The following is a 26,249-nucleotide window of genomic DNA, read 5'->3' as shown; positions in this document are numbered from 1 at the left end:
CATACGGTATTTGTCTTTTTCTTTCTGACTTACTTCACTCTGTATGACAGACTCTAGGTCTATCCACCTCATTACAAATAGCTCAATTTCATTTCTTTTTATGGCTGAGTAATATTCCATTGTATATATGTGCCACATCTTCTTTATCCATTCATCCGATGATGGGCACTTAGGTTGTTTCTATCTCTGCGCTATTGTAAATAGAGCTGCAATGAACATTTTGGTACATGACTCTTTTTGAATTTTGGTTTTCTCAGGGTATATGCCCAATAGTGGGATTGCTGGGTCATATGGTAGTTCTATTTGTAGTTTTTTAAGGAACCTCCATACTGTTCTCCATAGTGGCTGAACCAATTCACATTCCCACCAGCAGTGCAAGAGTGTTCCCTTTTCTCCACACCCTCTCCAGCATTTATTGTTTCTAGATTTTTTGATGATGGCCATTCTGACTGGTGTGAGATGATACCTCATTGTAGTTTTGATTTGCATTTCTCTAATGATTGATGATATTGAGCATTCTTTCATGTGTTTGTTGGCAGTCTGTATATCTTCTTTGGAGAAATGTCTGTTTAGGTCTTCTGCCCATTTTTGGATTGGGTTGTTTGTTTTTTTGTTATTGAGCTGCATGAGCTGCTTGTAAATTTTGGAGATTAATCCTTTGTCAGTTGTTTCATTTGCAAATATTTTCTCCCATTCTTTTGGTCTTGTTTATGGTTTCCTTTGCTGTGCAAAAGCTTTGAAGTTTCATTAGGTCCCATTTGTTTATTTTTGTTTTTATTTCCATTTCTCTAGGAGGTGGGTCAGAAAGGATCTTGCTGTGATTTATGTCATAGAGTGTTCTGCCTATGTTTTCCTCTAAGAGATTGATAGTTTCTGGCCTTACATTTAGGTCTTTAATCCATTTTGAGCTTATTTTTGTGTATGGTGTTAGGGAGTGATTCATTATAACATTTAAAGTTAGGGAATTCCCTGGCAGTGCGGTGGTTAGAACTCTGCGCTTTCACTGCCAAGGGCCTGGGTTCGATCCCTGGTTGGGGAACTAAGATCCCACAAGCCTTGTGGCCACCAAAAAAAAAAAAATATATATATATATAAGATATGGGAAGTGTTGGTTATATTCTGTTTATCATTATTGAGTACCCTTGTGAATATAGGTCCTTGTATTGGTTATCTATTGCTATATAACCAATTACCATAAAACTTGGTAGCTTAAAACAGCAACATTTACTGTCTGACAGTTTCTGTGGGTCAGGAATCTAGATGCTACTTAGCTGCATTCTGTGGGTCAGGGTCTCTCACAGGCTGCAATCAAGATGCAGCCTGGGGAGTTTCCTGGCGGTCCAGTGGTTAGGACTCTGCACTTTCACTGCCAAGGGCCCAGGTTCAATCCCTGGTCAGGGAACTAAGATCCTGCAAGCTGCAAGGAGCAGGGAAAAAAAAAAAAAAAGACAGTCTGGGCTGTAGTCATCTCAGGGCTCAACTGGAAAAGGCTCCCCTTTCAGGTTTATGCACATGGTTGTTGGAAGGATTCAGTTCCTATGGGCTGTTGAACTGAGGGCCTCAGTTCCTTGCTGGCCTTTACCAGAGGACACCCTCAGTTCCTCACCATGTGGGCTTCTCCACAGGGCACCTCACACATGACAACTTGCTTCATGAGAGCAAGCAAGCAAGGGGCAGAGAGAGTGCAAGCAATATGAGAGTAACAGTTTGTTATAACTTAGTCTCAAAAGTGACATCCTGTCACTTCTTGTTGTATTCTTTTCATGAGAAGCAAGTCACCAGGTCCAACCCACACTCAAAGGAGTAAATTGAAATTTTAAAGAAAGTTGTTTAAATGAAGCAATGAGTTTTCCTTGCTTTTTCTACGTATTTGATATGTACCTTTCTGTGTTCTGGAAGCATGAATCCTTCTCATCCTTGTCTTCCAATAGAAGAGTTCCATAGTATTCCTGGTATCCTACCCTTTTATATCCAGAATTCCCCTGCTGCCCTTCTAATAACTGTCTGTAGTTCTTTCTTCTTGCCTAACCTATACTATTATGGTCCAGTGAAATACTTGTTCCTAGAATGGTGTTTTTCTCTTTAAGTCTGGGTAACTACATCATGTTATTTTAACGTGCAGGTTCTAGAATAAATTCCAGATTTGGAAGCCAACAGAGAATACATTTGCCATTTAGACAAAGGTGACTTTTGAGGATAATACTTTTCTTACTGTGAGCAATATATAAATGCCTTGCTTTCCACATTAGAATACATTGTACGATGGGTAAGGAAATCCAGGTCAGTAGGGGAATAATATGGAAATACTGTATTACACAAGTAACACATTTTTACCATATTTTGTATCTCAAACATATGTCTGTTCAAAGCAGTTGTTAGAAACCTCAGTTTAAAATCCAAAGGAACATTCAATGATAAACGTCAGTCTTACAGATTTCAGTGAAGCGTTTAAGGTTCTTGAGCTTGTCAAATACTGCTTTTCATTTCAGCCAAATAGTCCTCATCATACATTGACGTGCACATAGTACTTCTTGTACATTGGGGGCAATTATGTAGGCAAGGAAACTAGTGTAAGTTTTGCCAAGCAATGAGTACTTTCTATCTCTAGGTGTCCTGCCTCTACAGTGATTCCCACTTCCAATGGGAGAGAATCAGAATAGTGGGATGTTGTAATGGAAGATTATAAGCATTTAAAAGCCTGTTCTCTTAGCTAAGTGCTAAAGTAATGAATTTTTTAAAATGCAAAGAGTCCCTAATCTTATAAAAATTTTATTCCTAAATAGCACAAGGGAGAACCACCGTCTGTGTGTGTGTGTGTGTGTGTGTGTATGTGTGCGTAGGACTTTTTTCCCCCATTTATTTGTGTATGTCTAAGTTATTAATAAAAAGTATAGGGGCTTCCCTGGTGGCGCAGTGGTTAAGAATCCACCTGCCAATGCAGCGGACACAGGTTCGAGCCCTGGTCCGGGAAGATCCCACATGCCGTGGAGCAACTAAGCCCGTGTGCCACAACTACTGAGCCTGCGCTCTAGAGCCCCCGAGCCACAACTACTAAGCCCATATGCCACAACTACTGAAGCCTGCTCACCTAGAGCCCATGCTCTGCAACAAAGAGAAGCCACCGCAATGAGAAGCCCGCGCACCACAACGAAGAGTAGCACCTGCTCACCGCATCTAGAGAAAGCCCGCACACAGCAGTGAAGACCCAACACAGCCATAAATTAATTAATTAATTTTAAAAAAAGAGTATAGGGTTATTAGGAGATAAATTTACTTTTTAGGGAGCATTTTTTTCCTTTTCCAGCTTTATTGAGATATAACTGACATATAACATTGGGTAAGTTCATTGGGTACAACACTATCATTTTATATATATATGGATTACTGATGACGTTTATGGACAGCCTCTCCAGAAAATTGCACCCACGTGCAAAATTTTGCATATTGTCTGAGTTTTGAAGAAATTAATAAAACATTTAGGTTTGTTTGCCCTGTGTAATAGTTTTATCTGAAAACTAGTCTAAGCAAACCAAAATTAATAAGAATCAGACTAGAGTCTTCTAAGGAAGTTACATTATTGCTAACTTCCATTCCATACCCTAAAGCTAGGTATCTAAATAATGCAACTGTAGAGATTCCATAAAAGTTGGTTCTTTAACTTAGGCTCTAGGTGAGTTAATTTAAAGAAGGCAGTTATTTAGGAAGGAAGTAGGGGAAAGGAAGGGTAAGTAGGAGAAATTCAAACACTTCTGTTTTAAAGAGATGGGGTCCTGTGATTAAAGGTTCCTTAGATTTCTCTGCACCTGCCCCAACTAAGGCACTTTTTTTCCCTCAGTTGAGGATTGACAGTGACCTGTGTCACTGGTACCCTGACATGGATCTAGTTTTCCCATCTACATCCAGGGACCATTCTTCCCTATTTTCTGCCCTCCTGATCCTCCATATTGAGAGGTGGCTCTCACTTAGAACTATGGAAAACATCTCAGACCAAGACCACCATCTTAACCTCCAACTTATATTTAATTTTAAAACAGTAGACACATTTTTTGAGATAAGGTATTCAAAAACTGTTTAGCAAGCACATTGAAAAGAAATAGAGTGCCTTCAGCCTGGCTGTATATTCTGCAGCTCAACATACACTTTATCATTTCCTGCTACCATCACCCCTAGCCATGCCAGCTATATTAAAATTTCTTATATCCTGAAGGTATCTGAGTTTGCAACCTCTGCTGTGGGTTACAGGAAGTCGTTAACTTTTTTTAGGAGGTGGCAAAGAAGAACTGGAAGATGAGAGAATGAAAATTTCCCTTACTCTCTCCCCATTAAAACATGCAAGTTCAGGAGATTCATAGACTTCCGAAAGTGTATCATAGGATCTCACATCAAGAGTTCTTGATTCAGATCATTCATTAGCTGACATAAGCTACTATTTAGAATATCATTTGTTATTAGCTGCTGTGGTTTAGCTCTGCTAGGAGGAAGCATTATGCATGATTGAACAATTGAAATGTAATGTTACTTTAAAAAGAGAAGAACTAAAGGAGAATTTCCTCAACCAATAACCTCTAGTGGTGTTAGGGAAATATTCACCTTTTCCAACACGGTGTTCATCAAATGACTCTTATTCTTGTAACTCTCCCACTGCTCTCTCCTTCCTCCATCTCCACCACTCCTCTTCCCACAGACTCTAGCTCTTTTCTACCACATATTTACAATATTATATTAAGAATAATCTTAAAAGATTGACTGTACTACTCTAACCCTATGACCTTTATCATTATTTCTTTTGCCTATTATTCTGCTAATTCTCTTGCCTTTTCATACCCCTAATTATTTTTATGTGCTGGATTTAATATTTGAAAATATGTGTAGAAATAATCTGAAAGTAGGATGATTTCTTTTTTTTTCCAGAGAGGGTTTTCATTTGCTTCTGCCACCTGTGACCAGTTCAATCCAAGTTCAGGGTGTGAAGTTTTCCAAGCCAATGAAATGACACAAATCAGTACTGCAGGACCTACTTTACTTCTGGTTCATCTTTACCCTTAGGTTGTAGCTCTTAAGGGTCTCAGCCTAAAGTATGGGGTGTTTTACTAGATTTCCCACTCCTGGAAGATTCTAGACTCCATTTTTGTTCCCCTGACCTTGTGAGACAGCTAAACACACAGCTCAGCTGCTCAGTCATTTCTTCCCTGTTAAGAAATGCCCCCAGTGCTAAAGTGGCTCTCCGCGCTGGGCAAGATCTCCATTTCTGATTTCCATCTTCTCCCTGTTCTTATAATGATGACTTACCACCATCTTGTTGGATCTTTAATGCTTTCCAAAAGATTTTTAAAATATATTTTGTCCAGTTTTTAATAATTGTCATCAGCTGGAAGGTTTCCAGTTACTAAAAGGTCCCTACCATCATTATTTCCTTTGGGGGAAAAAAATTCTAGCATTTGTATTTGTAGATCATGTATACATCTGAAGGTATGTATACATATTTATTTTTCTGTTCTATGCTCCCCATGAAGCTACATGGGAACAGACTGTATGCTAAAACAGTCTTAGAACACTACCTCTTTGGACAAACCAGTCCCCATAAATTCTGGGAGCTATCTACTAAGAAATTGAACTGATAGTATTAGCCGGTTGATTAAATATCAATATAAAGAACTTCTCTTTTCAAACAGGCCTTTAAAAAATTATTTATTTATTTATTTATTTTCATTAATTAATTTATTTTTGGCTGCGTTGGGTCTTCATTGCTGCACATGGGCTTTCTCTAGTTGCTGCGAGCAGGGGCTACTCTTCGTTGCAATGCGCGGGTTTCTCATTGCAGTGGCTTCTCTTGTTGCAGAGCACGGGCTCTAGGCACATGGGCTTCAGCAGTTGTGGCACGTGGGCTCAGTAGTTGTGGCTCACGGGCTCTAGAGCTCAGGCTCAGTAGTTGTGGCACGCAGGTTTAGTTGCTCCACAGCATGCGGGATCTTCCCGGACCAGGGCTCGAATCCGTGTCCCCTACATTGGCATGCAGATTCTTAACCACTGTGCCACCAGGGAAGCCCTGAAACAGGTTCTCAGAGTTGGTTCATGGTCCATCTCTTTGAGCAAGTTGTCTCCTGTTTGGACTTGGAACTTAATCTCAAAGAAATTAGTATTTTGCATCAAAATTTTGGCAAGTTTTGCCAAGTGTGATTATGATATTACCCATGATACTGAATTGTTGAAAAACTTGCCTTTCTGCGCCTGATGTCTTTCTGGTGTTATTTGGTCTATTACTATTAGATTGGGGAGGAAAATGTCTGTTTCATCCAGTCACAAATCCCAAATGTATTTCATAGATTACTGAGGTAAGTTAAACATTATTATGTTTTCAGCTTTCATCTTACCTTCTACAGTAGCCGTAATAGTTAAATTATAATTGTGAGTGAATGAAGCTGATGTTTATATTGCTGCCAGACAAAAAATTTTAAATAGGGAATAGGAGTCATCATGCAAAATGATTGGAGAGTTTCTTTAGTGTTTGAAGAGGATCATGAGACACAAGCTTACTACAGTCTGGCTTTCTATTGCTTGGCTCTGTTGCAAACCCATTTTAAAAGGAATGTTCTAATCTGCTGGTTAATGTTTCATTAAAACATTGAATATCAAAAGCCATGTAATCTATTTTTTGTATTTACCACAAAATTCCTAGTACATATATTAAAGACTCAATTTTCTATTAATCTATGTAAATCATCTTTGATACGATAGAACAGAATGCTACCCTTAAAATGTAAAGGTATTATTTGTTTCATATAAATAATTTTTCTGTTTATAAGTCTTTTTTTTTTTTTTTTGCTGTACGCAGGCCTCTCACTGTTGTGGCCTCCCCGTTGTGGAGCACAGGCTCCGGACGTGCAGGCTCAGCGGCCATGGCTCACGGGCCCAGCCGCTCCGCGGCATGTGGGAATCTTCCCGGACCAGGGCACGAACCCATGTCCCCTGCATTGGCAGGCGGACTCTCAACCACTGCGCGACCAGGGAAGCCCTGTTTATAAGTCTTAAAGTGAAAGAACTCTGGTTAGAATTCATTTGTATACAAGTAAAACTTCCATTACAGTCAAGGACATAAAATATGGATGCTGTTTTCTGGTACCTTACCAGAGCAATGATGCTTATTTTCTTAGTTAAAATTTATTCTATACAATGAATTCTCTAGTACAACACATGCCTTATCTGGTCCGTAATCAAGTAACATTTTTTATAATGACCCAGATTATATGCTCTCTGCCTTAGAGAGAAGAAAGAATTAAACTATAAGTGAATCATCACAGCATTTCTCTAATGAAAGCTTTTGAATAACAGTTATCCCTAAATCATTTCTTCTTAAATACTCAAACAAGAAGAAAAGAAGGAAAAAAAAAAACACACTAAAATGACCAAAAACACTCATCTGGACAATTTACACATTGTCTTCTTTATGCTTACCACTGTATCCACAGTGCCTAGTGCAGTGACTGACTAATACATAGTAGGTGTTCATTCAGTGTGTGTTGAATGAATGAAATGAACCTAAAAAGTCAGAGGAAGGCAAAATGAAAAAAAATTTGGTGTTATAAATATGTGTAAATTACATGGTTTTCTCTCTACTTAGGAATATGTCTTTTTCTAATTTACTACAGAGGGGCCTGTAAGTGTGAACAGCTGGAACCATGATTTCTTAATCTGTGCTTATAATGTAATTTCAGTATGGTGTTGAGAAAGGGGAAGTAGTATTTCTTTCAGTGGTTTTTTTAATTTGTGGTATCTCATTTGCTTTAAATTCCTAAACTTTCTCCTTCCATTGATAGAAGTCTACCTACAAGGCCAATGTGACTAGCACATGGGAAGGGGCTTAAAGCTTCACTAGATAAGAATTCGGCCATGGCAGCCAACTGAGATCAGTCAGCTACGAGTGAATTGTAATAAATGTAATTAGAGAACATAATCAATGAGTATAAAACAAAGAATGAGGATTTCAGGAAAATATCTGCCAGCCAGATGTGACACATTTATCCTCAAAGGTCAGGAAAAAGAAAATAAATACATGAATAAGCTTAACACTATCCTTTGAGAAACTGAATATATATAACAATGACCAGACCATGTATAAAAATAGAGTTCTGACACCCAATTTGCAGCAGATAGCCTAGGAACCCAACTTACTATCTACAAGTCAGACTTGTAGGAAGTAAGACTACTATCTCTAATAACCAGTCCAGGAAGCCAAAAGTAACCCCTGTAACTATTGGAACTAAATGACCAGGGCTTGATTTTTAACTGACAGCTTCCCTAGGATTTGCCCTCACTTCCAACTTAGGAGTAACCAGAGAAGGCTAAATACACACACCTAGCCAGTCACGTAGGATGCTTCTAGTTAGCCCACCTTCAGCTCTTCTGTGCCAGGTGCCTCCGATCAGGGCATGACCTGAAGCCTCTCCTTTTTTTCCCACTATAAAGCTTTTCAACTCCTCTGCCTGCCTTTAAGTCTCCTCCAGGTGCAAGTGATAGTAGCCGATTCCCTTGCTATAGCAAGCTCTGAATAAATAGCCTTTTCTTGTTCTTATTTGGGTGGTCTTCATTTATTTCCATACCTTTTTTTCACATAACATCATTCCCAGTGACAAAGGCAGATCTTGACATGACTTTGGAATCTATTAATGCCTTGGTGGTGTATCACTTTCCACATTAACTGATTTTGATTTAGTCATCTCATGGCACTGAAGCTATGCTGTGTGAGGTAAGCGCTTTTTTAGTATGCCAGTATTACAGCTCTTGTCAGACTTCTAAATTAGAATTAACTTACTCTTTCGGTTCTGTACAGTACCCCTAGTCTTACAGCTCTTTTATTAGCCTCATTTTCTTACACCCTTACACCACCTCCATTCCCCTTACCTTTATCCCCAGCTGGAAGAACTCAGAACCAGGTTCCTGCAGTTAAGTTCGAAGGTATTGGAAGTGGCATCTCGTCTTCCACCCCAAATTGTTTCCCCTAGAAGCACTAAAAAAAAGTTTCCATATATGTCAGTATTTATGGACTTGCCTGAGGAATTTAGAAGATAGTCTGTGACTATCTTCCTTTCCTGTTTAAGAATCCTAATGCCAGAACTAGGTAATACCTGAGTGTCTCATCATTGTTTCTCCCAAATTTGGTGTAAAGCAAGCCTCTGATAAGCTGCCTCGATATGTCAGTGTTCTATGTGGAGATGGAGATTCCCACCCCAACTCTAACTACCTTTATATTGTATAAATATGTTTATATACTAGCAGAGCAATACACAAACACAGACTGATACTTGCAAGATACATTTCCAATAACATTTATATAAATGCATTTATGTAAGTATAAAAGAAGGACAGTGAGGTCAGTATATAAAAATCAGGAGTGTTTCTATATTCTAGCAAAGAACAATTGGAAAATTAAATCTAAAAACAACTTCATTTACAATAACATCCAAAATCATGAAATATTTAGGGATAAATTTAACAAAACATGTACACTAAAAATTATAAATAAAACAGTGCTGAGGTAAAGATCCAAATAAATGAAGATATCATTTATGGATTAGAAGATTCAGTATTGCTAAAGTAGCAATTTTGATTTACTACAATCCCAAGAAAAAAATGTTTGTAGAAATTTATAAGATTTACATGAGTATAAATTTAGAAATTTACATGATTTTAAAATTTTTATAGGAATGCAAATGACCTAGAGTGGCCCCAGTGCTTTTTCAAAAGAACAGCAAAGTTAAAGGACTTCCATTATTCTTCAATAAAGGTGTCAGGGAAATTCAGTGGGGAAGTGAACATCAATCCTTACATCATACCATGCACAAAAGTTAACTTAAAGTACCATAGACCTAAATGTAAGAGCTAGGAGCAAATCTTTGCAATCTTAAGGTAGGCAAAGTTTTCTTGGATAGGACAAAAGAAGTGTGAGCTATAAAAGAAAAAATTTAAAAGTTGGGCTTTATCTAAATTTAAAACTTTTGTTCTTCAAAAGAGGCTTTTGAGAAAAGGAAAAGGCAAGCCATAGAACAGGAAAAATATTAGCATACATATGTCTGACAGATTTGTATCCAATATAAAGAACTCTTACAAATAATAAGAAGAGAACCTAATTTTTTAAAGTACAGAAGATTTGGAGAAACATTCACGAAAGAAGATATAAGAATGGCCAGTAAATACATGAAAAGGTGTTCAATATCTTTAGTCATCAGAGAAATGCAAAGTGAAACCATGAGATACCTCTGTGCACCCATTGGTATGGCTAAAATCAAAATGGCTCACAATATGAAGCGTTAGCGAGGATATGGAGCAACTAGAACTCTTACACACTACTTGGGAGTGTGAACAATCTCTTTGGAAACCGGCAATTTCTTACATAGTTAAATGTTTAAACTTTATAACCCAGCCATTACACAACTTTGTATTTGTCCAAGAGAAGTTAAAATGTATATCCACACAAAGACTTTTATAAGAATATTCGTAGTTTCTTCATATATAAAAGCCAAAAAACTATTGTATATGAAATAACCCAGTGTTCATCAGCAGGAAGAATAAAAGGTGGTATAGCCATACGAAGGAATACTACTCAGCTGTAAAAAGAAACAAACTGTTGAAACATGGATAGATTTCAAAAACCGAACGAAAGAAGCCAGACAAAAGAGAAAATACACTATTTAATTCCAGTTATATAAAATTATAGAAGATATAAACTAAGATAACAGAAAGCAGTGGTTTCTGTTTCTGATAATAGAAAACGTGGTTGCCTGTGGCTAGGATTTGAGAGAGGGTTTGACTTCAAAGGGACCTAAGGAAACTTCTGGGGATCATAGAAATGTTCTATATCTCAATTTTGGTGGTAGTTTCACAGATGTATATATCTGTCAAAATTCATTGAATTGCACACTTTATTGGAATATAATTTATTGTATGTAAATTACATCTTTAAAAAGACAAGATCAATAGGTGAGTAAGAAATAGAATAGAATCCTGGAATAAGATGACAGCTAGAAGTGAGTGGGTATGAAGGTGAGTGGTTGAGAATGAGAGAATGGTTATACTGAACAGAAAATACATGGTAAGAGAAATCACCAGGGTTTCATTTTGGTCTACTAATAAGTTATGGTTGCATTTGAATCAAATTAAGTACCTAAAAAGTAAATGCTCATAATAATGCTGTGTAACAAACCACCCTAAAATTTAGAGCAACCAAAAAATAAGCAGTTTTTTTTTAGTCATGGATTTGCAAGTGTGGGTTGGGATGGCTCTGTCTCAGGCTGCAGGTTGGCTGAGCAGCTCTGGGGTTCAAGTTGGGCTCAGGCCTGTGGGTATTCATTTTGGGGCCCAGGATGAAGGGGCATCCACTGGAGAGAAGCTCTTTCTCCTGGCGGATCACCAGAGCACAAGAACACAAGCCCAACTGCTCAGGCACATTTCAAGCCTCTGCTCATAACATTCCAAGGTCCAAGTAAAGTCACATGGCCAAGCCAAAACCATCTTTCATCGTGTGAAGTTTTAAACCTACCCAAAGAACCTCCCATATACCCACCCCACAGTATCAACAATCCTTTCATGTATTTTCTCCCCCTCTTCTTCAGTTATGCCCAAGGGAACTAAGAAGTGTAGGGATATGCTCTCAGGTCAGCCTCTATGAGTAGAGATGGGCTAGTGGTGTTGCTTTGATTCTTGATCACTGGATCACTGGCAGTGACTCTCACAGTCAGGAGCTCAGCGTGGGGAGGATGTGGTAGAGCTCCACTTTAGCACTTCCTGCGGCAAACTGCAGAAGCACTGCTTTTGTCGGTCACCCATTTCCAATGTTCATCAGAAAAGGAAAAATTTAGGTTGCCATTTAAGAACTGAGAAATGAAAATATAACCAGGTTTGCTTTGGCAGTTGGGCCAAGCTAATCACAGGTTTTGTAACTCTGTTGGAGAGAAAGCATGGGTTTCTTTATTTGATTAAATGTAGTACGAAGTTCTGAGTCTTGAAATAGATGAGAACAAGCAGTTTATAATGAACAGATCATAAAGGAAAATGTAAACAGCCCGATGAGAAAATACTAAGAGAATGCTGAGAATTAAGAGTCTGTGGAACTGTTCTATGTGTAGCCTGCCATGTTAGGAATACAGATTAGGGATTTGGATACATTAGCTAATTGTATCCAAGAAATGAATTCATTTCTTGGCACAGTTTTAATCATTGTTTAATCCTTCTGCAGTTTGGCTACTTAGAGTAAAAAATACTTTTTGCAAATGTTGTAAAGTATAAACCATCTCTGAAAAGAAAATTGATGTCATCAAAACACCAAAATATTCTGAAATATTCAGCATTTGCTTTTTTACAGCATCCTATTTCTTGCCTGCATTATATTTCTCAGAGTTTAATTTGCTACGATTCAAATTATTTATTTTCCATTTTTCCCCACAAGACTATAAGCTCCTTAAGGATAGGGACTGTGCCCATTGTTCACAAATGTGATCTAATACCTCACACAGTGCTGGACACACAGAAAGTACTTAGTAAATATTTATTGAATTAATTCATGCTTTCTTGTATTGTCCATGGAGGTTATTCTGCTGGATCCCATTAATAAATAAAATAACCATTTAAACAATTTGTCCTTAATAATCACATATTTCCTGGCAAAATAATGAGTCCAGCAGCCAGGCAGCCTGGACTTCAACATTGACTCTGTCACTTGCCTAACCGTGTAACTGTGGGCGAGCAAAAGCTTGATCTGTGTGTGCCTCACTTTTACTATCTGTACGATAAGGAAGGTGTTGTGAAGATTGAATGATTTAATACATGTAAAGCACTTAGAAGAGTACCGGACAGTAATGCCTCAATAAGTTATTATTACTACTAGTACAACTATCAATATTATTATTCCAGAAATAAACTTAAAACACTCTTTTAAAACAATACTGAATATGCTGTATTACTCAGTTTTGATCTCAGAATTCTGTCTTTGTGTTGAACCGGTAAGTCTTACAGAACTTGAATCTGAAAATTGCTCCTCCCTCTGCTCTTTTTCCTTAACTCTGCTGTTAAAAGATCAAACAAGTATGGCCTCCTGCAAAAAACCTTCTTTCCTCCATCTTTCCAGAACAAGTTTAATTGTTTCTTTCTCTGTGCTCTCTACTACTTCCTTTAATTTGCAAAATACTTCTTGTATATACACTGGCTTCTCTCTATCCTTAGGTCATTGCTCCACTTTAAGTTAACGGATGTAAGAGGGGAGTGGTCAGATAATTTTTTATTTTACACTCAATTTTTAATTATATATAGCATTAGTTAGTTTTTCATAGCTGTAGACTCCTTTCTTGGAGGAAAAAAAGTATTGTGAATATTGTTTCATTCTCAAACCCAGTGTCCTATGTCCTTAATACATTTTCTGTAAGTTTTGAAAATTAAAATATAACATAATTACAGAAAGGTATACAAATAATAATTATGCAGCTCTATGAAATTTTCAGAAGTGAACACACTTGTATAACCACTACCTAAATCAAGACATAGAACATTACCGGCACCTCATAACCTTTTCTCATGTTTCCTCTGCATCCTAATTCATTCCCTCTAAGCTTGACCACTGTTCCGACTGCATTATCAATGATTTCTTTTACCAGTTTTCAAACTTTATATAAACGAAGTCATTTAGTATGTACTTCTTTGAGTCTGTCTTCTTTTGTTTAGTACTATGTTTGTGAGATTCTTTTTCATTGCTGTCATATTTCATTGTACTGTTGATGGACATTTTCAACTTTGGCTATTATGAACAATTCTGTGAATGTTTGTTACATCTATTTTGATGCCCCTACATATACTTTTCCGTTCGATATATACCTAGTAGTAGACTTGCTGGGTCATGGGGTTTCAGTCCCCAGTCTAAATTTTTTCCAGATTTGATGCTACCAGTTTACATTGACACCAGTACAACAGGATTTAACTGTCCTTTTACCCCATATTATCAGGTCTTTTTGGTTTGTTTCTTTTGTGTGCTATCCTGCACTACACATACGTAGTGATATCTCATTGTGGTTTTGATTTTCATTTCCGTACAATGTTGAACATTTTGTATAAAACAGGAGTTTTGTAAATTCCCGTGTGGAATTTCTTTTGTTCATCTTTTAATCGTATTGTCTTTATTTTTCTTATTGATTTGTACGAGTTCTTTGTATATTCTAAATACAAGTCCTTTGTTGGATGTATGAACTAAAGATATTTTTCCCACTCTATGGCTTGCCTTTTTACTGTTTTGTTTTGTTTTGTTTTTTTGCGGTACGCGGGCCTCTCATTGTTGTGGCCTCTCCCATTGCGGAGCACAAGCTCCGGACGCGCAGGCTCAGTGGCCATGGCTCACGGGCCCAGCCGCTCCGCGGCATGTGAGATCTTCCCGGACCGGGGCACGAACCCGTATCCCCTGCATCAGCAGGCGGACTCTCAACCACTGCGCCACCAGGGAAGCCCCTTTTTACTGTTTTAATGCAGTCTTTGGTGAACAGAAGCTTTTCTCATTAATAAACTTAACCATCTTTTCTTTTTTGTGTTCTGTTTAAGAAATCTTTGCCTAGTCCTAGTTCATGAAGTTATTCTATTAGGCTATCTTCCAGAAAATGTATTATCTTTCGTATTTGGGTCTTTTATCCACCTGGAATTGATTTTTGTGTATGGGATGAGGTTGGGACAGGTTTCATTTTTATTCATACATACTGATCCGTCACCAATGATTGAAAACGCCATTTGATTACTAAAATATTGCAATGGCATCTCCGTCCAAATAAGGTGATTATACATGTATAGATATGTTTCTGGATTCTTTATTCTGTTCTCCTGGTCATTTTATCTATGCTTGCACCAATCATACTCTGTCTTAATTACTTTAGCATTAGATTAAACCTTGATATTAAGTAATAGCAGTCATTCTTCTTAACATTTTCTTTACTATTCCTAGACCTTTCCATTCCCATGTGAATTTTAAATCCTTTATTTTTTTTAATGTTTAATAATAATTCCTATTAACTTTAATGAAAGCTTTTCAAAATTACAAACTCCATTAAAATAGTTCATCATACTAATAGCTGTAAGAGAAATAAAAACAACTAGTTTTCTTCATAGAGGCTAAAAAAGGCATTTGATAAACATTCAATAACCACTTCTGCTGTGGAAAAATATCCAAGCATAAGAATCCTTTAGTTTTACGGTGCTGTATTCCTCATTCAGTATTCTGGGAGCAAAGCCTATTGCATAAACACACTGCTCCCAAATAGCCAAGATAAATTTCAAGAGTTTTAATCAACATAATGTATGAATGATATGATTTATTTTGTGTATAATAGTGTCACGGTGATTATTTTCCAACAACCTACCAGCCATCTTGTTTTGTTGTGTATCATACTCCAAATTCATCATTATTATAAGGAGTCACAGTAGAATTCCACTCAAGAAAAGTACTGTCTTTGTTTAGGGACATACCTTAATTGGGCGTGTTTGGTTATGAAGATGACACCTTCTTCACATCGCCTGGATGGTCATGGATGAGACAGAAAGATAGGTAAAATATTTGGTATGAGGATTTAAGAGGAATTTTGAGAGTTTTGAACAAATACCCTGGGCAGAGGGGAGGTAGGAAGTGATGCCCAACAAAATGGTGAGAGACTGGAATCAAGGATGACAGTAGAGCTTAGGGGTTAAGAGCCTGAGTTCTAGATCCATATTTCCTGGATCAGCTACTTATTAGCTTATGAATTTGGGTAAGTTACTCATCCCTCTGTGCTTCACTTTCTTTATTCATAAGAAGGGGATATATGTGCCTACCTCATAGGGTGGTTATGATCATTAAAAGAGTTAATGTATATAAAGTACTTAGAAACAGTACCTGGCATATAATTAATCCCCATATGTGCCAGCTGTTATTATAATTAATAAAAGATAATCTGAAAATTTGAGATATATATTTTTTAGTTTCATTTAATTGTTCTGTGCCATGATATAATCCCCCACCCTTAACAAGCACACTGTAACCCCAGTAAAGTCCTGTCCACACACCACCATAAGACTGAGGTTCATTGAAGACTGAAAAGATTACAGCAGAATCTAGTAGTGCAGAAAACAGACCCTACACTCAGGAAAGAAATAGCCCAAAGACTAAAAATTCATTGTAAGTTAGAAATTGAAGTAATTTTAAGAGTCCATGGAAGTAACAGGTTGGACACTGGTTTTCCTACTGACTGTGTGTTAAGAGTTCATCCAATTTGACAGATTTTAAAGGATAAGGTGATTCTAGCTGTTTCAGGGTTTCTCAACCTCAATACTATTTAATGACTTTCGGGGCTAGATAATCCTTTATTGTGGAGAGCTGTCTTGTGTATTGTAGGATGTTTGGCAGAGTCCCTGGCCTCTACCTACTAGATGCCAGTAGCAGCACCGCTCCCTGCAGTGTGACAACCAGAAATATCTCCACTCATTGCCAAACGTTCCCCGGGGGGCAAAATTGTCACCAGTTGAGAACTGCTAAGTTATTTAAAACAAAACTTCCCTGCATAGAGTTTTTTCCTCAAGTTCCAAACATTCACAAACAGAGAATAAAATAATGCACTACTATGTAGTCATTTCCTAGCTTCAATAATTTTGACAACTTTGTTTTATCTATATCTTCTCCATTTTTTTCTGTAGTAATTTCAGCAAAACCTGGTCGTTATATCATTTCTCCCATAAATACTTTAATGTATATAAAGTATGAGCTTGTGGACTTCGTAAAAATAATAAATATTAGTATCTTTTTAAGAAACTAATATTTAGGGGAAAAAAGCACTTAAGAGAAATAGAGTGATATAATAAGACTAAGAGTAACATGAGTATAAGAGCCTAGAAGAAAAAGGAAGAGTTTGGTTTCTTTTCCCCTAGCCTCTTTCTTAAGTGAGTAACTTTTGGACTTTTGCAAATAATGCATGAAATAATAATATAATTGTAGCCTCTTGCCTGCCATTTGTATATAGTGTAGTAGTATGTTGTGAAATTTAAAGAGGTCAGGGCCTTTTACATTTTATCATAGATGTCTTCATAATTACATTTAGCATTTTAACCTGAAACTGTTTACTTCAAATTTCATATGCTATATTCTTGTTATCATAGTAGACTTTGATAAATTTTAATAATATTAAATAGTTGACTCAGTAGTTTAGGAATTCTACACACTGTGGTAACGAAATGAAAAATTCTTCATAGCAAGGGTTTAAAGGTGGAAATTTGCTTGAATGACGGATAGGGGATTTGTTTGTTTTTAATTGAAGTATAGTTGATTTACAGTCTTGTGTAAGCTTCAGGTGCACAGCATAATGGTTCAGTATTTTTGCAGATTATATTCCATTATAGATTATTACAAGATAATGGATAGAATTCCCTGTGCTATATAGTATACCCTTGGTGCTCATCTACTTATATGTAGTAGTTTGTATCTGTTAATCTCATACCCCTAATTTGTCCCTCCACCCTTCCCTCTCCCCTTTGGTAACCACAGGTTTGTTTTCTATCTCTGTAACTCTGTTTCTGTTTTGTATATACATTCATTTGTATTATTTTTTAGATTTAGGGTACTTGTTTTGAAGATGCATTTGCATGCATTTGTAACACAGCTTTTTCCTGAGATTTTATGTTAGAGTATCATAGTTGGGCAGAGGTAGAGAGATAAGGAACTGTCTATAATGTTGGACATTATAGAGGTAATAAAGCCCCTGGGATATCTTTCTGGTCTGTGGCAGAGAAATCCGTTTTTGTTGCCTCTTGCAGAGAAGTAGGGAAGGGAATATAGATCCTGTTTTTCTACTCTGGCGTAATTTCAATGCGAATTCTTTTTTTTTTTTAATGGGACTTTAACGCTGGTAGAATTAGGTTTGAATGCCAGTCTAGGCACTTTCTTTTTTAATTAATTAATTTATTTATTATTTATTTTGTCTGCATTGGGCCTTCGTTGCTGTGCATGGGCCTTCTCTAGTTGTGGCGAGTGGGGGCTACTCTTCATTGTGGTGCACGGGCTTCTCATTGTGGTGGCTTCTCTTGTTGCGGAGCACAGGCTCTAGGCGCGAGGGCTTCAGTAGTTGTGGCACGTGGGCTCAGTAATTGTGGCTCATGGGCTCAGTAGTTGTGGCTCTCAGGTTCTAGAGCGCAGGCTCAGTAGTTGTGGTGCGCAAGCCTAGTTACTCCATGGCATCTGGGATCTTCCCAGACCAGGGCTTGAACCCATATCCCCTGCAGTGGCAGGCGGATTCTTAACCACTGTGCCACCAGGGAAGTCCTCAGTGAGAATTCTATATAGATTTTCCACAGATGGAGCACTTGAGTTCAATAATACTATACAAGGATACACCTGTAGTCCCTTCCTCTGACCTGCAACTTGTGACTTTAGTAGAGAAGTTAAGATAAGTGTTAAATTGAATACTAAGAACATAAACCTCACTTTCTTGCCATTAGGAGTGATTTAATGTGTAACGCTGAATATCCTAAAAAATTAAGCTATTATATTTTAGCATCAAACCGTATGATACTCTAGTTAATGCTTGCTATGGTGGAAGGATCTGACTCCAAAAAAAAAAAAAAAAAGATTTTTGTAATATCCTGTATAGGATGTGTGCTACTGTGGATTGTTAACAGGTTAGACTGAATGCATCTGAACATAAAACAGAATCTGAAAAAATGTTGACAATGAATCAAGTTAATGTAAAGGGATATTCAGTTTAGGTAAATTAGTTCTGCCTCACATTTAAAATAGATCATCTTGAGTTCCCTGGCTATTTTTTATGTCTATAAATTTCTGTAAATTCTCTATTTGGAAATAAATTGAGCCCAAGGAAAAAACCTCACACTGACATTATTCAGCATCCCTCAGTGAAAAGGTTTGAAAAAGAATAATTCCTGTAGTTGGTAACCACCGAAAAATATCCTAAATAGAAAGAAAATTACGCTTTCCTCAGCTGCCGCTAAGGTGCTCGGTCCTTCTGAGGAAGCTAAGGCCGCATTGGGGTGTAGGCCCTCACTTCATCTGGCGACTGCACCATGCCCGGCAGCCCGTGCCTAGCACTCGCCCGCACCATGGCCTCCGACTCAGCGCTCACCTGCACCTACTCGGGCCTCATCCTGTCCGACAATGAGGTGACAGTCACCGAGGATAAGATCAATGCCCTCATTAAAGCAGCCAGTGTAAATGTTGAACTTTTCTGGCCAGGCTTGTTTGCAAAGGCTTTGGCCAGTGTCAACATTGGGAGCCTCATCTGCAGTGTGGGGGCAGGTGGACCTGCCCCAGCATCTGGGGCTGCACCGGCAGGAGGTCCTGGCCCCTCCACCACTGCTGCCCCAGCTGAGGGGAAGAAAGTAGAAGCAAAGAAAGAAGAATCTGAAGAGTCTGATGATGACATGGGCTTTGGTCTTTTTGACTAAACCTCTTTAGTAACACGTTCAATAAAAAGCTTAGCTCTTAAAAAAGAAAAAAGAAAATTGCGTTAAAAGCTAATTGTATGGGAAGAGTGTAGCAGTCAGGAAGCACAGGATGAAAATGAATGCCAGAGATCAGGAATTTTAGGGGTCTGAATTCCAGGGCAAAAAAATGAACCTGAATGGGGTTTCTTTTTGGAGTGATGAAAGTATTCTGGAATTAGAAAGTGGTGATGGTTCCATAAACTTATGAAGAGACTAAAGCCATTGAGCTGTATACTTTAAGAGGACAGAGTTTATGGTATATGAATTATTTTGAAAAAATGACCCTGACTGTGGGGAAAATGATAGCTCAGGGCCATCTGGCATAGGGTAGGAACCCAACCAGAGTGAGTAGTGCACCTGTGTGCAGGGTGGCAATGAGCAGCGGTGAGATTTGTTACGTGTAGGGGGCTAGATTAAATAAGTATAGTATTAAATAAGGAAAACAAGAACCAGATTGTTCACTATTGGAGAACAGAGTTATAACTTTGGAAAGGAAGAAGTCTAGAATTAACCCTTATGGTATTGAATTGGAATTGGAGCATCTTTGTGAGCATTTAGAGTGTATGTTTGTATATGGATTTACAAATAAAAATGAATATAGAGTTGTGTGTATGTATATAAGTGTATGAGCATACTGCCTAACTCTGTCGACGGAGTGGACCTGGGGGGTAGTGATATCCTGATCGCAATGAGCATACCTGATACTCTAAATACCTTTCCCCACTAAAAAAAAAAAAAAAAAAAAAAAAACAACTCTTCTTGGGAAAAGGACTGATTCTAGGGCTAGGGCAGGGAAAGTACAAGATGAGCCCGGAACATCTGATGCCAGAAAGCAAAGAAGTGCTCAGAAAATGACTGAGGGATATATCAGAAGGTTACAGGAGCCAAATCGAAAGGGCTTACGTGGCCAACTTTGGGACAATTTGAGCATCAAAATTAATAATAATAGTAACAGGTTATAACTCATTGAGTAAGATAGGAGTCTTTGAGTTCAGATAGGTAGGTAGATAGGTAAAGGAAAAGAAACTAAACTATAGAAGAGTGATGGATTTAGAAAATATCACTATTTGGCAAGCATGATAGTAATTCTACCAAGCAACATTAATGGATGCTAAAAATAGTGGGCAAAATTTTATTGAGAGATTCAGACTGCTACTTGTACACCAATGTTCATACTATCATTATTCATAATATCTAATAGATGGAAACAGCTCAAGTGTCCAACCTGATGGACAGATGAATAGATAAACTAAATGTGGTATGTACATAAAATGGAGTCAGTCATAAAAAGGAGTGAAATTCTGACACATGATCTAACATGGGATGAACCTTGAAAATTTGCCAAGTGAGATAAGTTAGACATAAAAGGACAAATACCGTGTGATTCCACTTATATGGGGTACCTAGAATAAATAAATTCATAGAGACAGAAAGTAGAATAGAGGTTACTAGGGCTAGTAAGAGGGGAGATTGGGGAGTTTTATTTAGTGGATACAGAGTTTCTCTGGGGGATGATTAAAAAGTTCTGAAAATGGAGATGGTTGCACAACATTGTGAACGTACTTAATGCCACTGAATCGTACACTTAAAAATGGTTAAAATGGCAAATTTTGTTACGTGTATTTTTATCACAGAAATTTTTTTTAATTTAAAAGTTTGTTGAAGAATGGTATACTTACATACTTTCAAAGTATCCCCCCATTACATACTTATTAATTACAAAGAGAAAGAGTATAATTTTAGAGTGGAAATATCTGGCAAACACTGCCATAACCAAGTGATCAAAGTTAACACAGCATTGCTTCTGCAATAGTCCTGCCAAAAATGCATAACCTGAATTAAGTCATGAGATAACTTCAAATTGAGGGACACTGTGCAAAATAGCTGGCCTGTAAGCTTCAAAAGTGTCAAGATCATGAAAGTTAAGATGAGACTGAGGAACTGTTCGAGATTAAAGGAGTCAAAGAGAACTAAGAACTCAGTGCAGTTGCTTAATCCTGAATTGGATCTTTTTGCTAGAAATGACATTACTGGATAAATATCAAAACTTAAATGGGGTCTGTGGATGAGATCATAATAATGTAAAATGTTAGGTTCCTGATTTCTCTGCTAGTACTGTGGTTATGTAAGAGAATTGCTTGTTTATAGGAAATGCATACTGTCTGGGCATGATGGGATATCATGTCTATATTTTCCAATGGTTAAGGAAAAAAAAGTTCTTTGTACTATTCTTGAAACTTTTTTGTAAGTTTGAACTGATTTTAAAATAAAAAAGGATATTTACACGAACTGTAAGGAAAAAAAAAGATAAAAGAACCTGAATGAAGGTGGTGATTATGGCCAGGACTAGATCCCAAGACTAGGACTTGTATTGGAAGGCTAACTGCCAAAGAAATGGGAAACTTCTATTCAGTGAGTTACAAAAACATTCTCTCAAATTCAAGGGTTTCAAGTAAATATATTGAGGATTCTGAGTAGACTATCAATTATAATATGTAACAGTGGAAAAATCAGCTTCTAGTCAAGGACCTAGTAATTTTGCATTTAGAATGTGAAAACAAAGGAAATGACCAAACTGAATGTAAAAATAGTTGCAAAACTGGCCATTTTATTTTGATAGATTCAGGTGTTTCAATGTCTTCCTGTTACAGGTGATGCTGAACAAGAACTTGGTCCCCCTCCATCTGTAGATGAGGCAGCAAACACACTCATGACTCGTCTGGGTTTCCTCCTTGGAGAGAAAGTCACGGAAGTTCAGCCAGGTGACCAATACAACATGGAAGTACAGGATGAAAATCAGGTAAACTGCTTCCTATCAACTTAGTGAAACATGGGATGAAACAGCCTATTATAACCAGGAAAGGAAAAATGTTGCAGGGTGTCAGTGTTCTGAGAAGAATAATCCCAAGTATAGAGTGCCTTTTGAGGCCTGGAGATATAACTTAATTTTCCATAATCACTATATTTCTTCAGTTTATAGAACATCTTTTAGTTTCCTTCTTAAGTTTAAAAAGCCACTTTAAGGTTTTGACTTATTTATTGAATGAATGAGGAAATAAATAAGCAAATAAGCCAACAAACAACATAGACATATATATGAGCACCGCACCCCCAAATTGCAGAATACATATTGTTTTCAGGTACACATGGATTATTTGCCAAATTGACAATATGCTGATCCATTGAACAGATCTCAACAAATGTCAAAAGATTTCAACTACTGTGACCATAGTAGAATTAATCAATTATAAAATAACATAGAAAATGATAGCTAAAAGATAACTCAGAAAATCAAAATCCCCAAGTGTTGGGATATTGATATACTCCTAAGTAGTCTTTAAGTCAGAAAATCACAAGAAATTGGAAAATATTTTAAACGGAAATAATAAAAAACGAAATATAATAAAACTTGTAGTATATAAAATATGCTTTAAAAAACTTTAGTTTTGGATACATATATTAGAAAAGCAGAAAATCCGAAAAATTAATGATCTAGATATTTATCTCCGAAAGTTAAAAATATTAGCAATTTGAAAAAATTATTATTTCATAGACTTTTTTCTTTTGTCTATTCCATTCTTTTCAGTTAAAATGTAGCAAAAGAAGTATTAGACTCATTCATTTATGTGGTCTTAATCTTTAAAATGAACGTCCGGTAGTGAACCATTTTACTCAGAAGATGACAAATTAAATTCAAGTTGAGTATTCTCAGTAATGTTGGTGAAGATTCTATGTCATATGTTAGCTTCACCATAAAGTGTACAAGGACTATTTGAATATATTTGTCGATCATGTGGTTAATGCTCAGATGTTCCAGAGCTCTCTCCTCAGACTTTTCCTTTCTTTATATTCTCACTCCTAAGGTCATTGGTTTTGCTGGCTGCACATTCTGATCACGTGGGCAGTTTCTGTAAAATTCAAATACCTGGAGATTCTAATCAGATTGAAACTCTTCCATTCTTATGTCTTTAAATACTGTCTTAACTCCTAAACTATCTCTAGCCCTGCCTTTCCCCTTAACTCTAGATCTGTATTTTTAGCTGCCTGCACTACCTTTTCTACCTATGTGTCCAAGATACATCTCAAATTTAACATGTCAAAAAACTCTTGCATTTTTCCCCAGAACCTGCTCCTTCTACTGAGTTTCCTGTCTGAATAGGTGGCATCACCTACAGGCATAAGACAAAAGCACTGGAGTCATTCTTGGCTTTACTCTGTCACACTCTACATTTACTCTTTCAGCAAATCATGTAGGCTTTGTCTTCAGAATTTATGCTAAATCTGATCCCTTTTCATTACTTCCACTGGTACACCTAAATCCAGGTCACTGTCATCTCTTGCCTGGGCTAGTGCAATAGCTCCTAGAATGTAAGGCTAGAAGGCTGGAACGTTTGCCTGTTCTATTTACGGCTGTATCCTCTGCACCTAGAACAATGTCTACTATTAGTAGGTGCTCAATAAATATTTACTGTCTGAATAAATGGCCTCCTAATAGGGCTCTGCTTCCACTCTTGCCCCCTGTAGTCTGTGTACACAGAAGCCAGCGTGATCCTTGAAAATGTGAGCCTGGTCCTTTGACTTCTCTTCTCTCAATCTCCCACTGTATTCCCCCACATTTAACATTAAATCTGAAATCTCTACCATGACCAGCAAGGGGCTACCTGATCTGACCCCTCGCTGCCTCTCCTACATCATTTCCTACCCCTCTCCCTTTCACCTGCAGCTCGCCAGCAACACTGGCCTTCCTGTCATTCCTCAAACACATAAAACATTCGTTTATACTGGAATGTTCTTCCCACATAACTCACTTCCTTACTTTATCCAGTGCTCTGCTCAAATGTTACCTCCTCCGAGAGGCCTCTTCCTTAATTACTTTATCTAATAGCACCTGCCCATCACTGTATCCCCTTATCCTGGTACTTTATTTTTTTTATAGCTCTTATTAATTTATTACATTATATATTTAGTTGTGGGGGGGGTTGTGTATATCATACAAGAATGTAAGCTTCATGGTGATAGGGATTTTTTTTAACTAATTTACATTGTAACTATGTCAGTATGCTGTGATCTGTGAATAAAAAATAGAAATGATACATGTTGAGAGCTTCATTTAAATTGGTATAAATAAAACATCTATTTTACTTTTTATCTCTTTATATTCACAGCAGGTTAAAATATGAGTGTTCTAATAATGACCAAGAAACATGACATTACAATCTGAGAATTTGCCAAGGACCCTGTGTTTCTGAAAAGCTACATTTCTTGAGGTGCTAAAATTTATATTTGGTTGCTTTTGAGATAGTTCATGTCACAGCCTGTTGCAGTAATTTCTAAATGAAGTCACATGACTTGTGACTTCATTTAGAAATCAGGTAGCCCCTTCCTGGTCATGGTAAATAAAGATTTCAGATTAGAGCGTGCTTTGTGCGTTTACTGAATAAATTCGTCATAAAATAAGTAAATGAGTAGTATCATTGATTTAATGTAATTAAAGTGATATAGTATAACAGAAAAGTCACTGAACCAGGAGGTAGAAGATGTGTAGGGTTCATTTATATTTCAATTTTCAGGTAAAGAAAAATTGAAGCACACTGCCAGAAAGTGATGGACTAGTATTCAAATCCAGGCACTCTGCTTTTACAACTTATGTTCTTAATAGCTACACCGTACTGGTCCAGTATAGCATGAAATAATGACAGGATTGTTGTGAAGATCAAGTTAAATCATGAATATGAAATCACTTTGTAAGCTGTAAAGTGTCATATAAACAAAAGATATATATGCAATATAATTAGTATGTAAATGTATGCAGGAACTGTATGATTTGGGGGAAATTGCTTCATAGCTTGCATACTTAGGGTAGTTTCATTTTCACATTTCTCAAATGGGGAAATAATATTTATTATGCCTCATACTTGGTTGATAAGGAAATAATGAAGTATCAATTATAACATTTAAAAAATTTTAACTACGAAACATTGAACAAATGTAAAATATTAATAATGAAGCTACATGATAGCCCTCTTGGAATATAATATACCATGAAACTATCTTGGAACCACAGAAGAAAGTGGCTGAATTGACCATTGGAATTTCTAGTCTTAGGAAAATTATTAAGAACTAGGAGGTCATGTTCACTTAGTGACTTTCTTCTGTACTAAACAACATACTGACAAAGATAGATTGCTCTGTTTAGAAAGACCCTATATAGTAATGGTGTCCTCAGAATAGTGCTAGTAATGACAAAATCCAGCACAGGCAAGTCAGCATATATCATTTTTTTGCAAAGGACAACATATTGAAAGTGATATTCAACTGATCACTATATTTTCTTCTCTCAGTAGTTTCTGGTGTATTAGGATGTACTTTATAAATTCCATCATTAGATTCTTCCCTTGGATATTTGTAGAACCTTGAAGAGATCCGATTGGGAGTTTGGGATCCTTCTGGAGACCACTAAAAGATCAATGGGAAAACCACTGAAAGGTTTTAGAAGCGGAGCGGCTTAATTAGATGTCCATTTTAGCCTGCAGTATGGAGAGTAGATAATGTTGTCTTTCTGTGCCCAGAAGAGATTTCTGTGTCTCATTAACTAGCCTCCTTAAATAAATATAAGGCTTGCCTTTTAATTCACAAGCCATGAACAATTTTCTGCTTTCTGAATGGCTTGATCTTTAAGCTTTGCTTTTACAGTTAAAGCTTTTAAAGCATAGTCTGTGCTGAATGCTTTATTTTCCAGAAAATAACTTGTAGTAAAAATTATGTGT

At 37.0% G+C, this 26,249-nt stretch overlaps 2 protein-coding genes across 10 annotated transcripts in view; both read left to right on the top strand.

The window, feature by feature from the left end:
• Positions 1–26,249, top strand: part of TANC2 (tetratricopeptide repeat, ankyrin repeat and coiled-coil containing 2) — a 357,408-nt gene that overhangs the window by 181,266 nt on the left and 149,893 nt on the right. For all 9 annotated transcript variants that reach the window (XM_004275661.3, XM_049701636.1, XM_049701638.1 and 6 more), the window contains one exon: positions 22,134–22,282. In XM_004275661.3, coding sequence (XP_004275709.1) covers positions 22,134–22,282 — 149 coding nt within the window. The remainder of the gene's footprint in view (positions 1–22,133; positions 22,283–26,249) is intronic.
• On the top strand, positions 14,538–20,235 carry LOC101273469 (60S acidic ribosomal protein P1-like). Its single transcript, XM_033438950.2, has one exon. The coding sequence runs from the start codon at positions 19,063–19,065 to the stop codon at positions 19,441–19,443; it is 381 nt and encodes a 126-aa protein (XP_033294841.1). The 5' UTR covers positions 14,538–19,062; the 3' UTR covers positions 19,444–20,235.

Source organism: Orcinus orca, chromosome 19 (genome assembly GCF_937001465.1).
Source record: "Orcinus orca chromosome 19, mOrcOrc1.1, whole genome shotgun sequence".
Lineage (NCBI taxonomy): Eukaryota > Metazoa > Chordata > Mammalia > Artiodactyla > Delphinidae > Orcinus > Orcinus orca.
The sequence above is the reverse complement of the archived record's forward strand: the minus strand, read 5'-3'. Positions and strand labels throughout refer to the sequence as shown.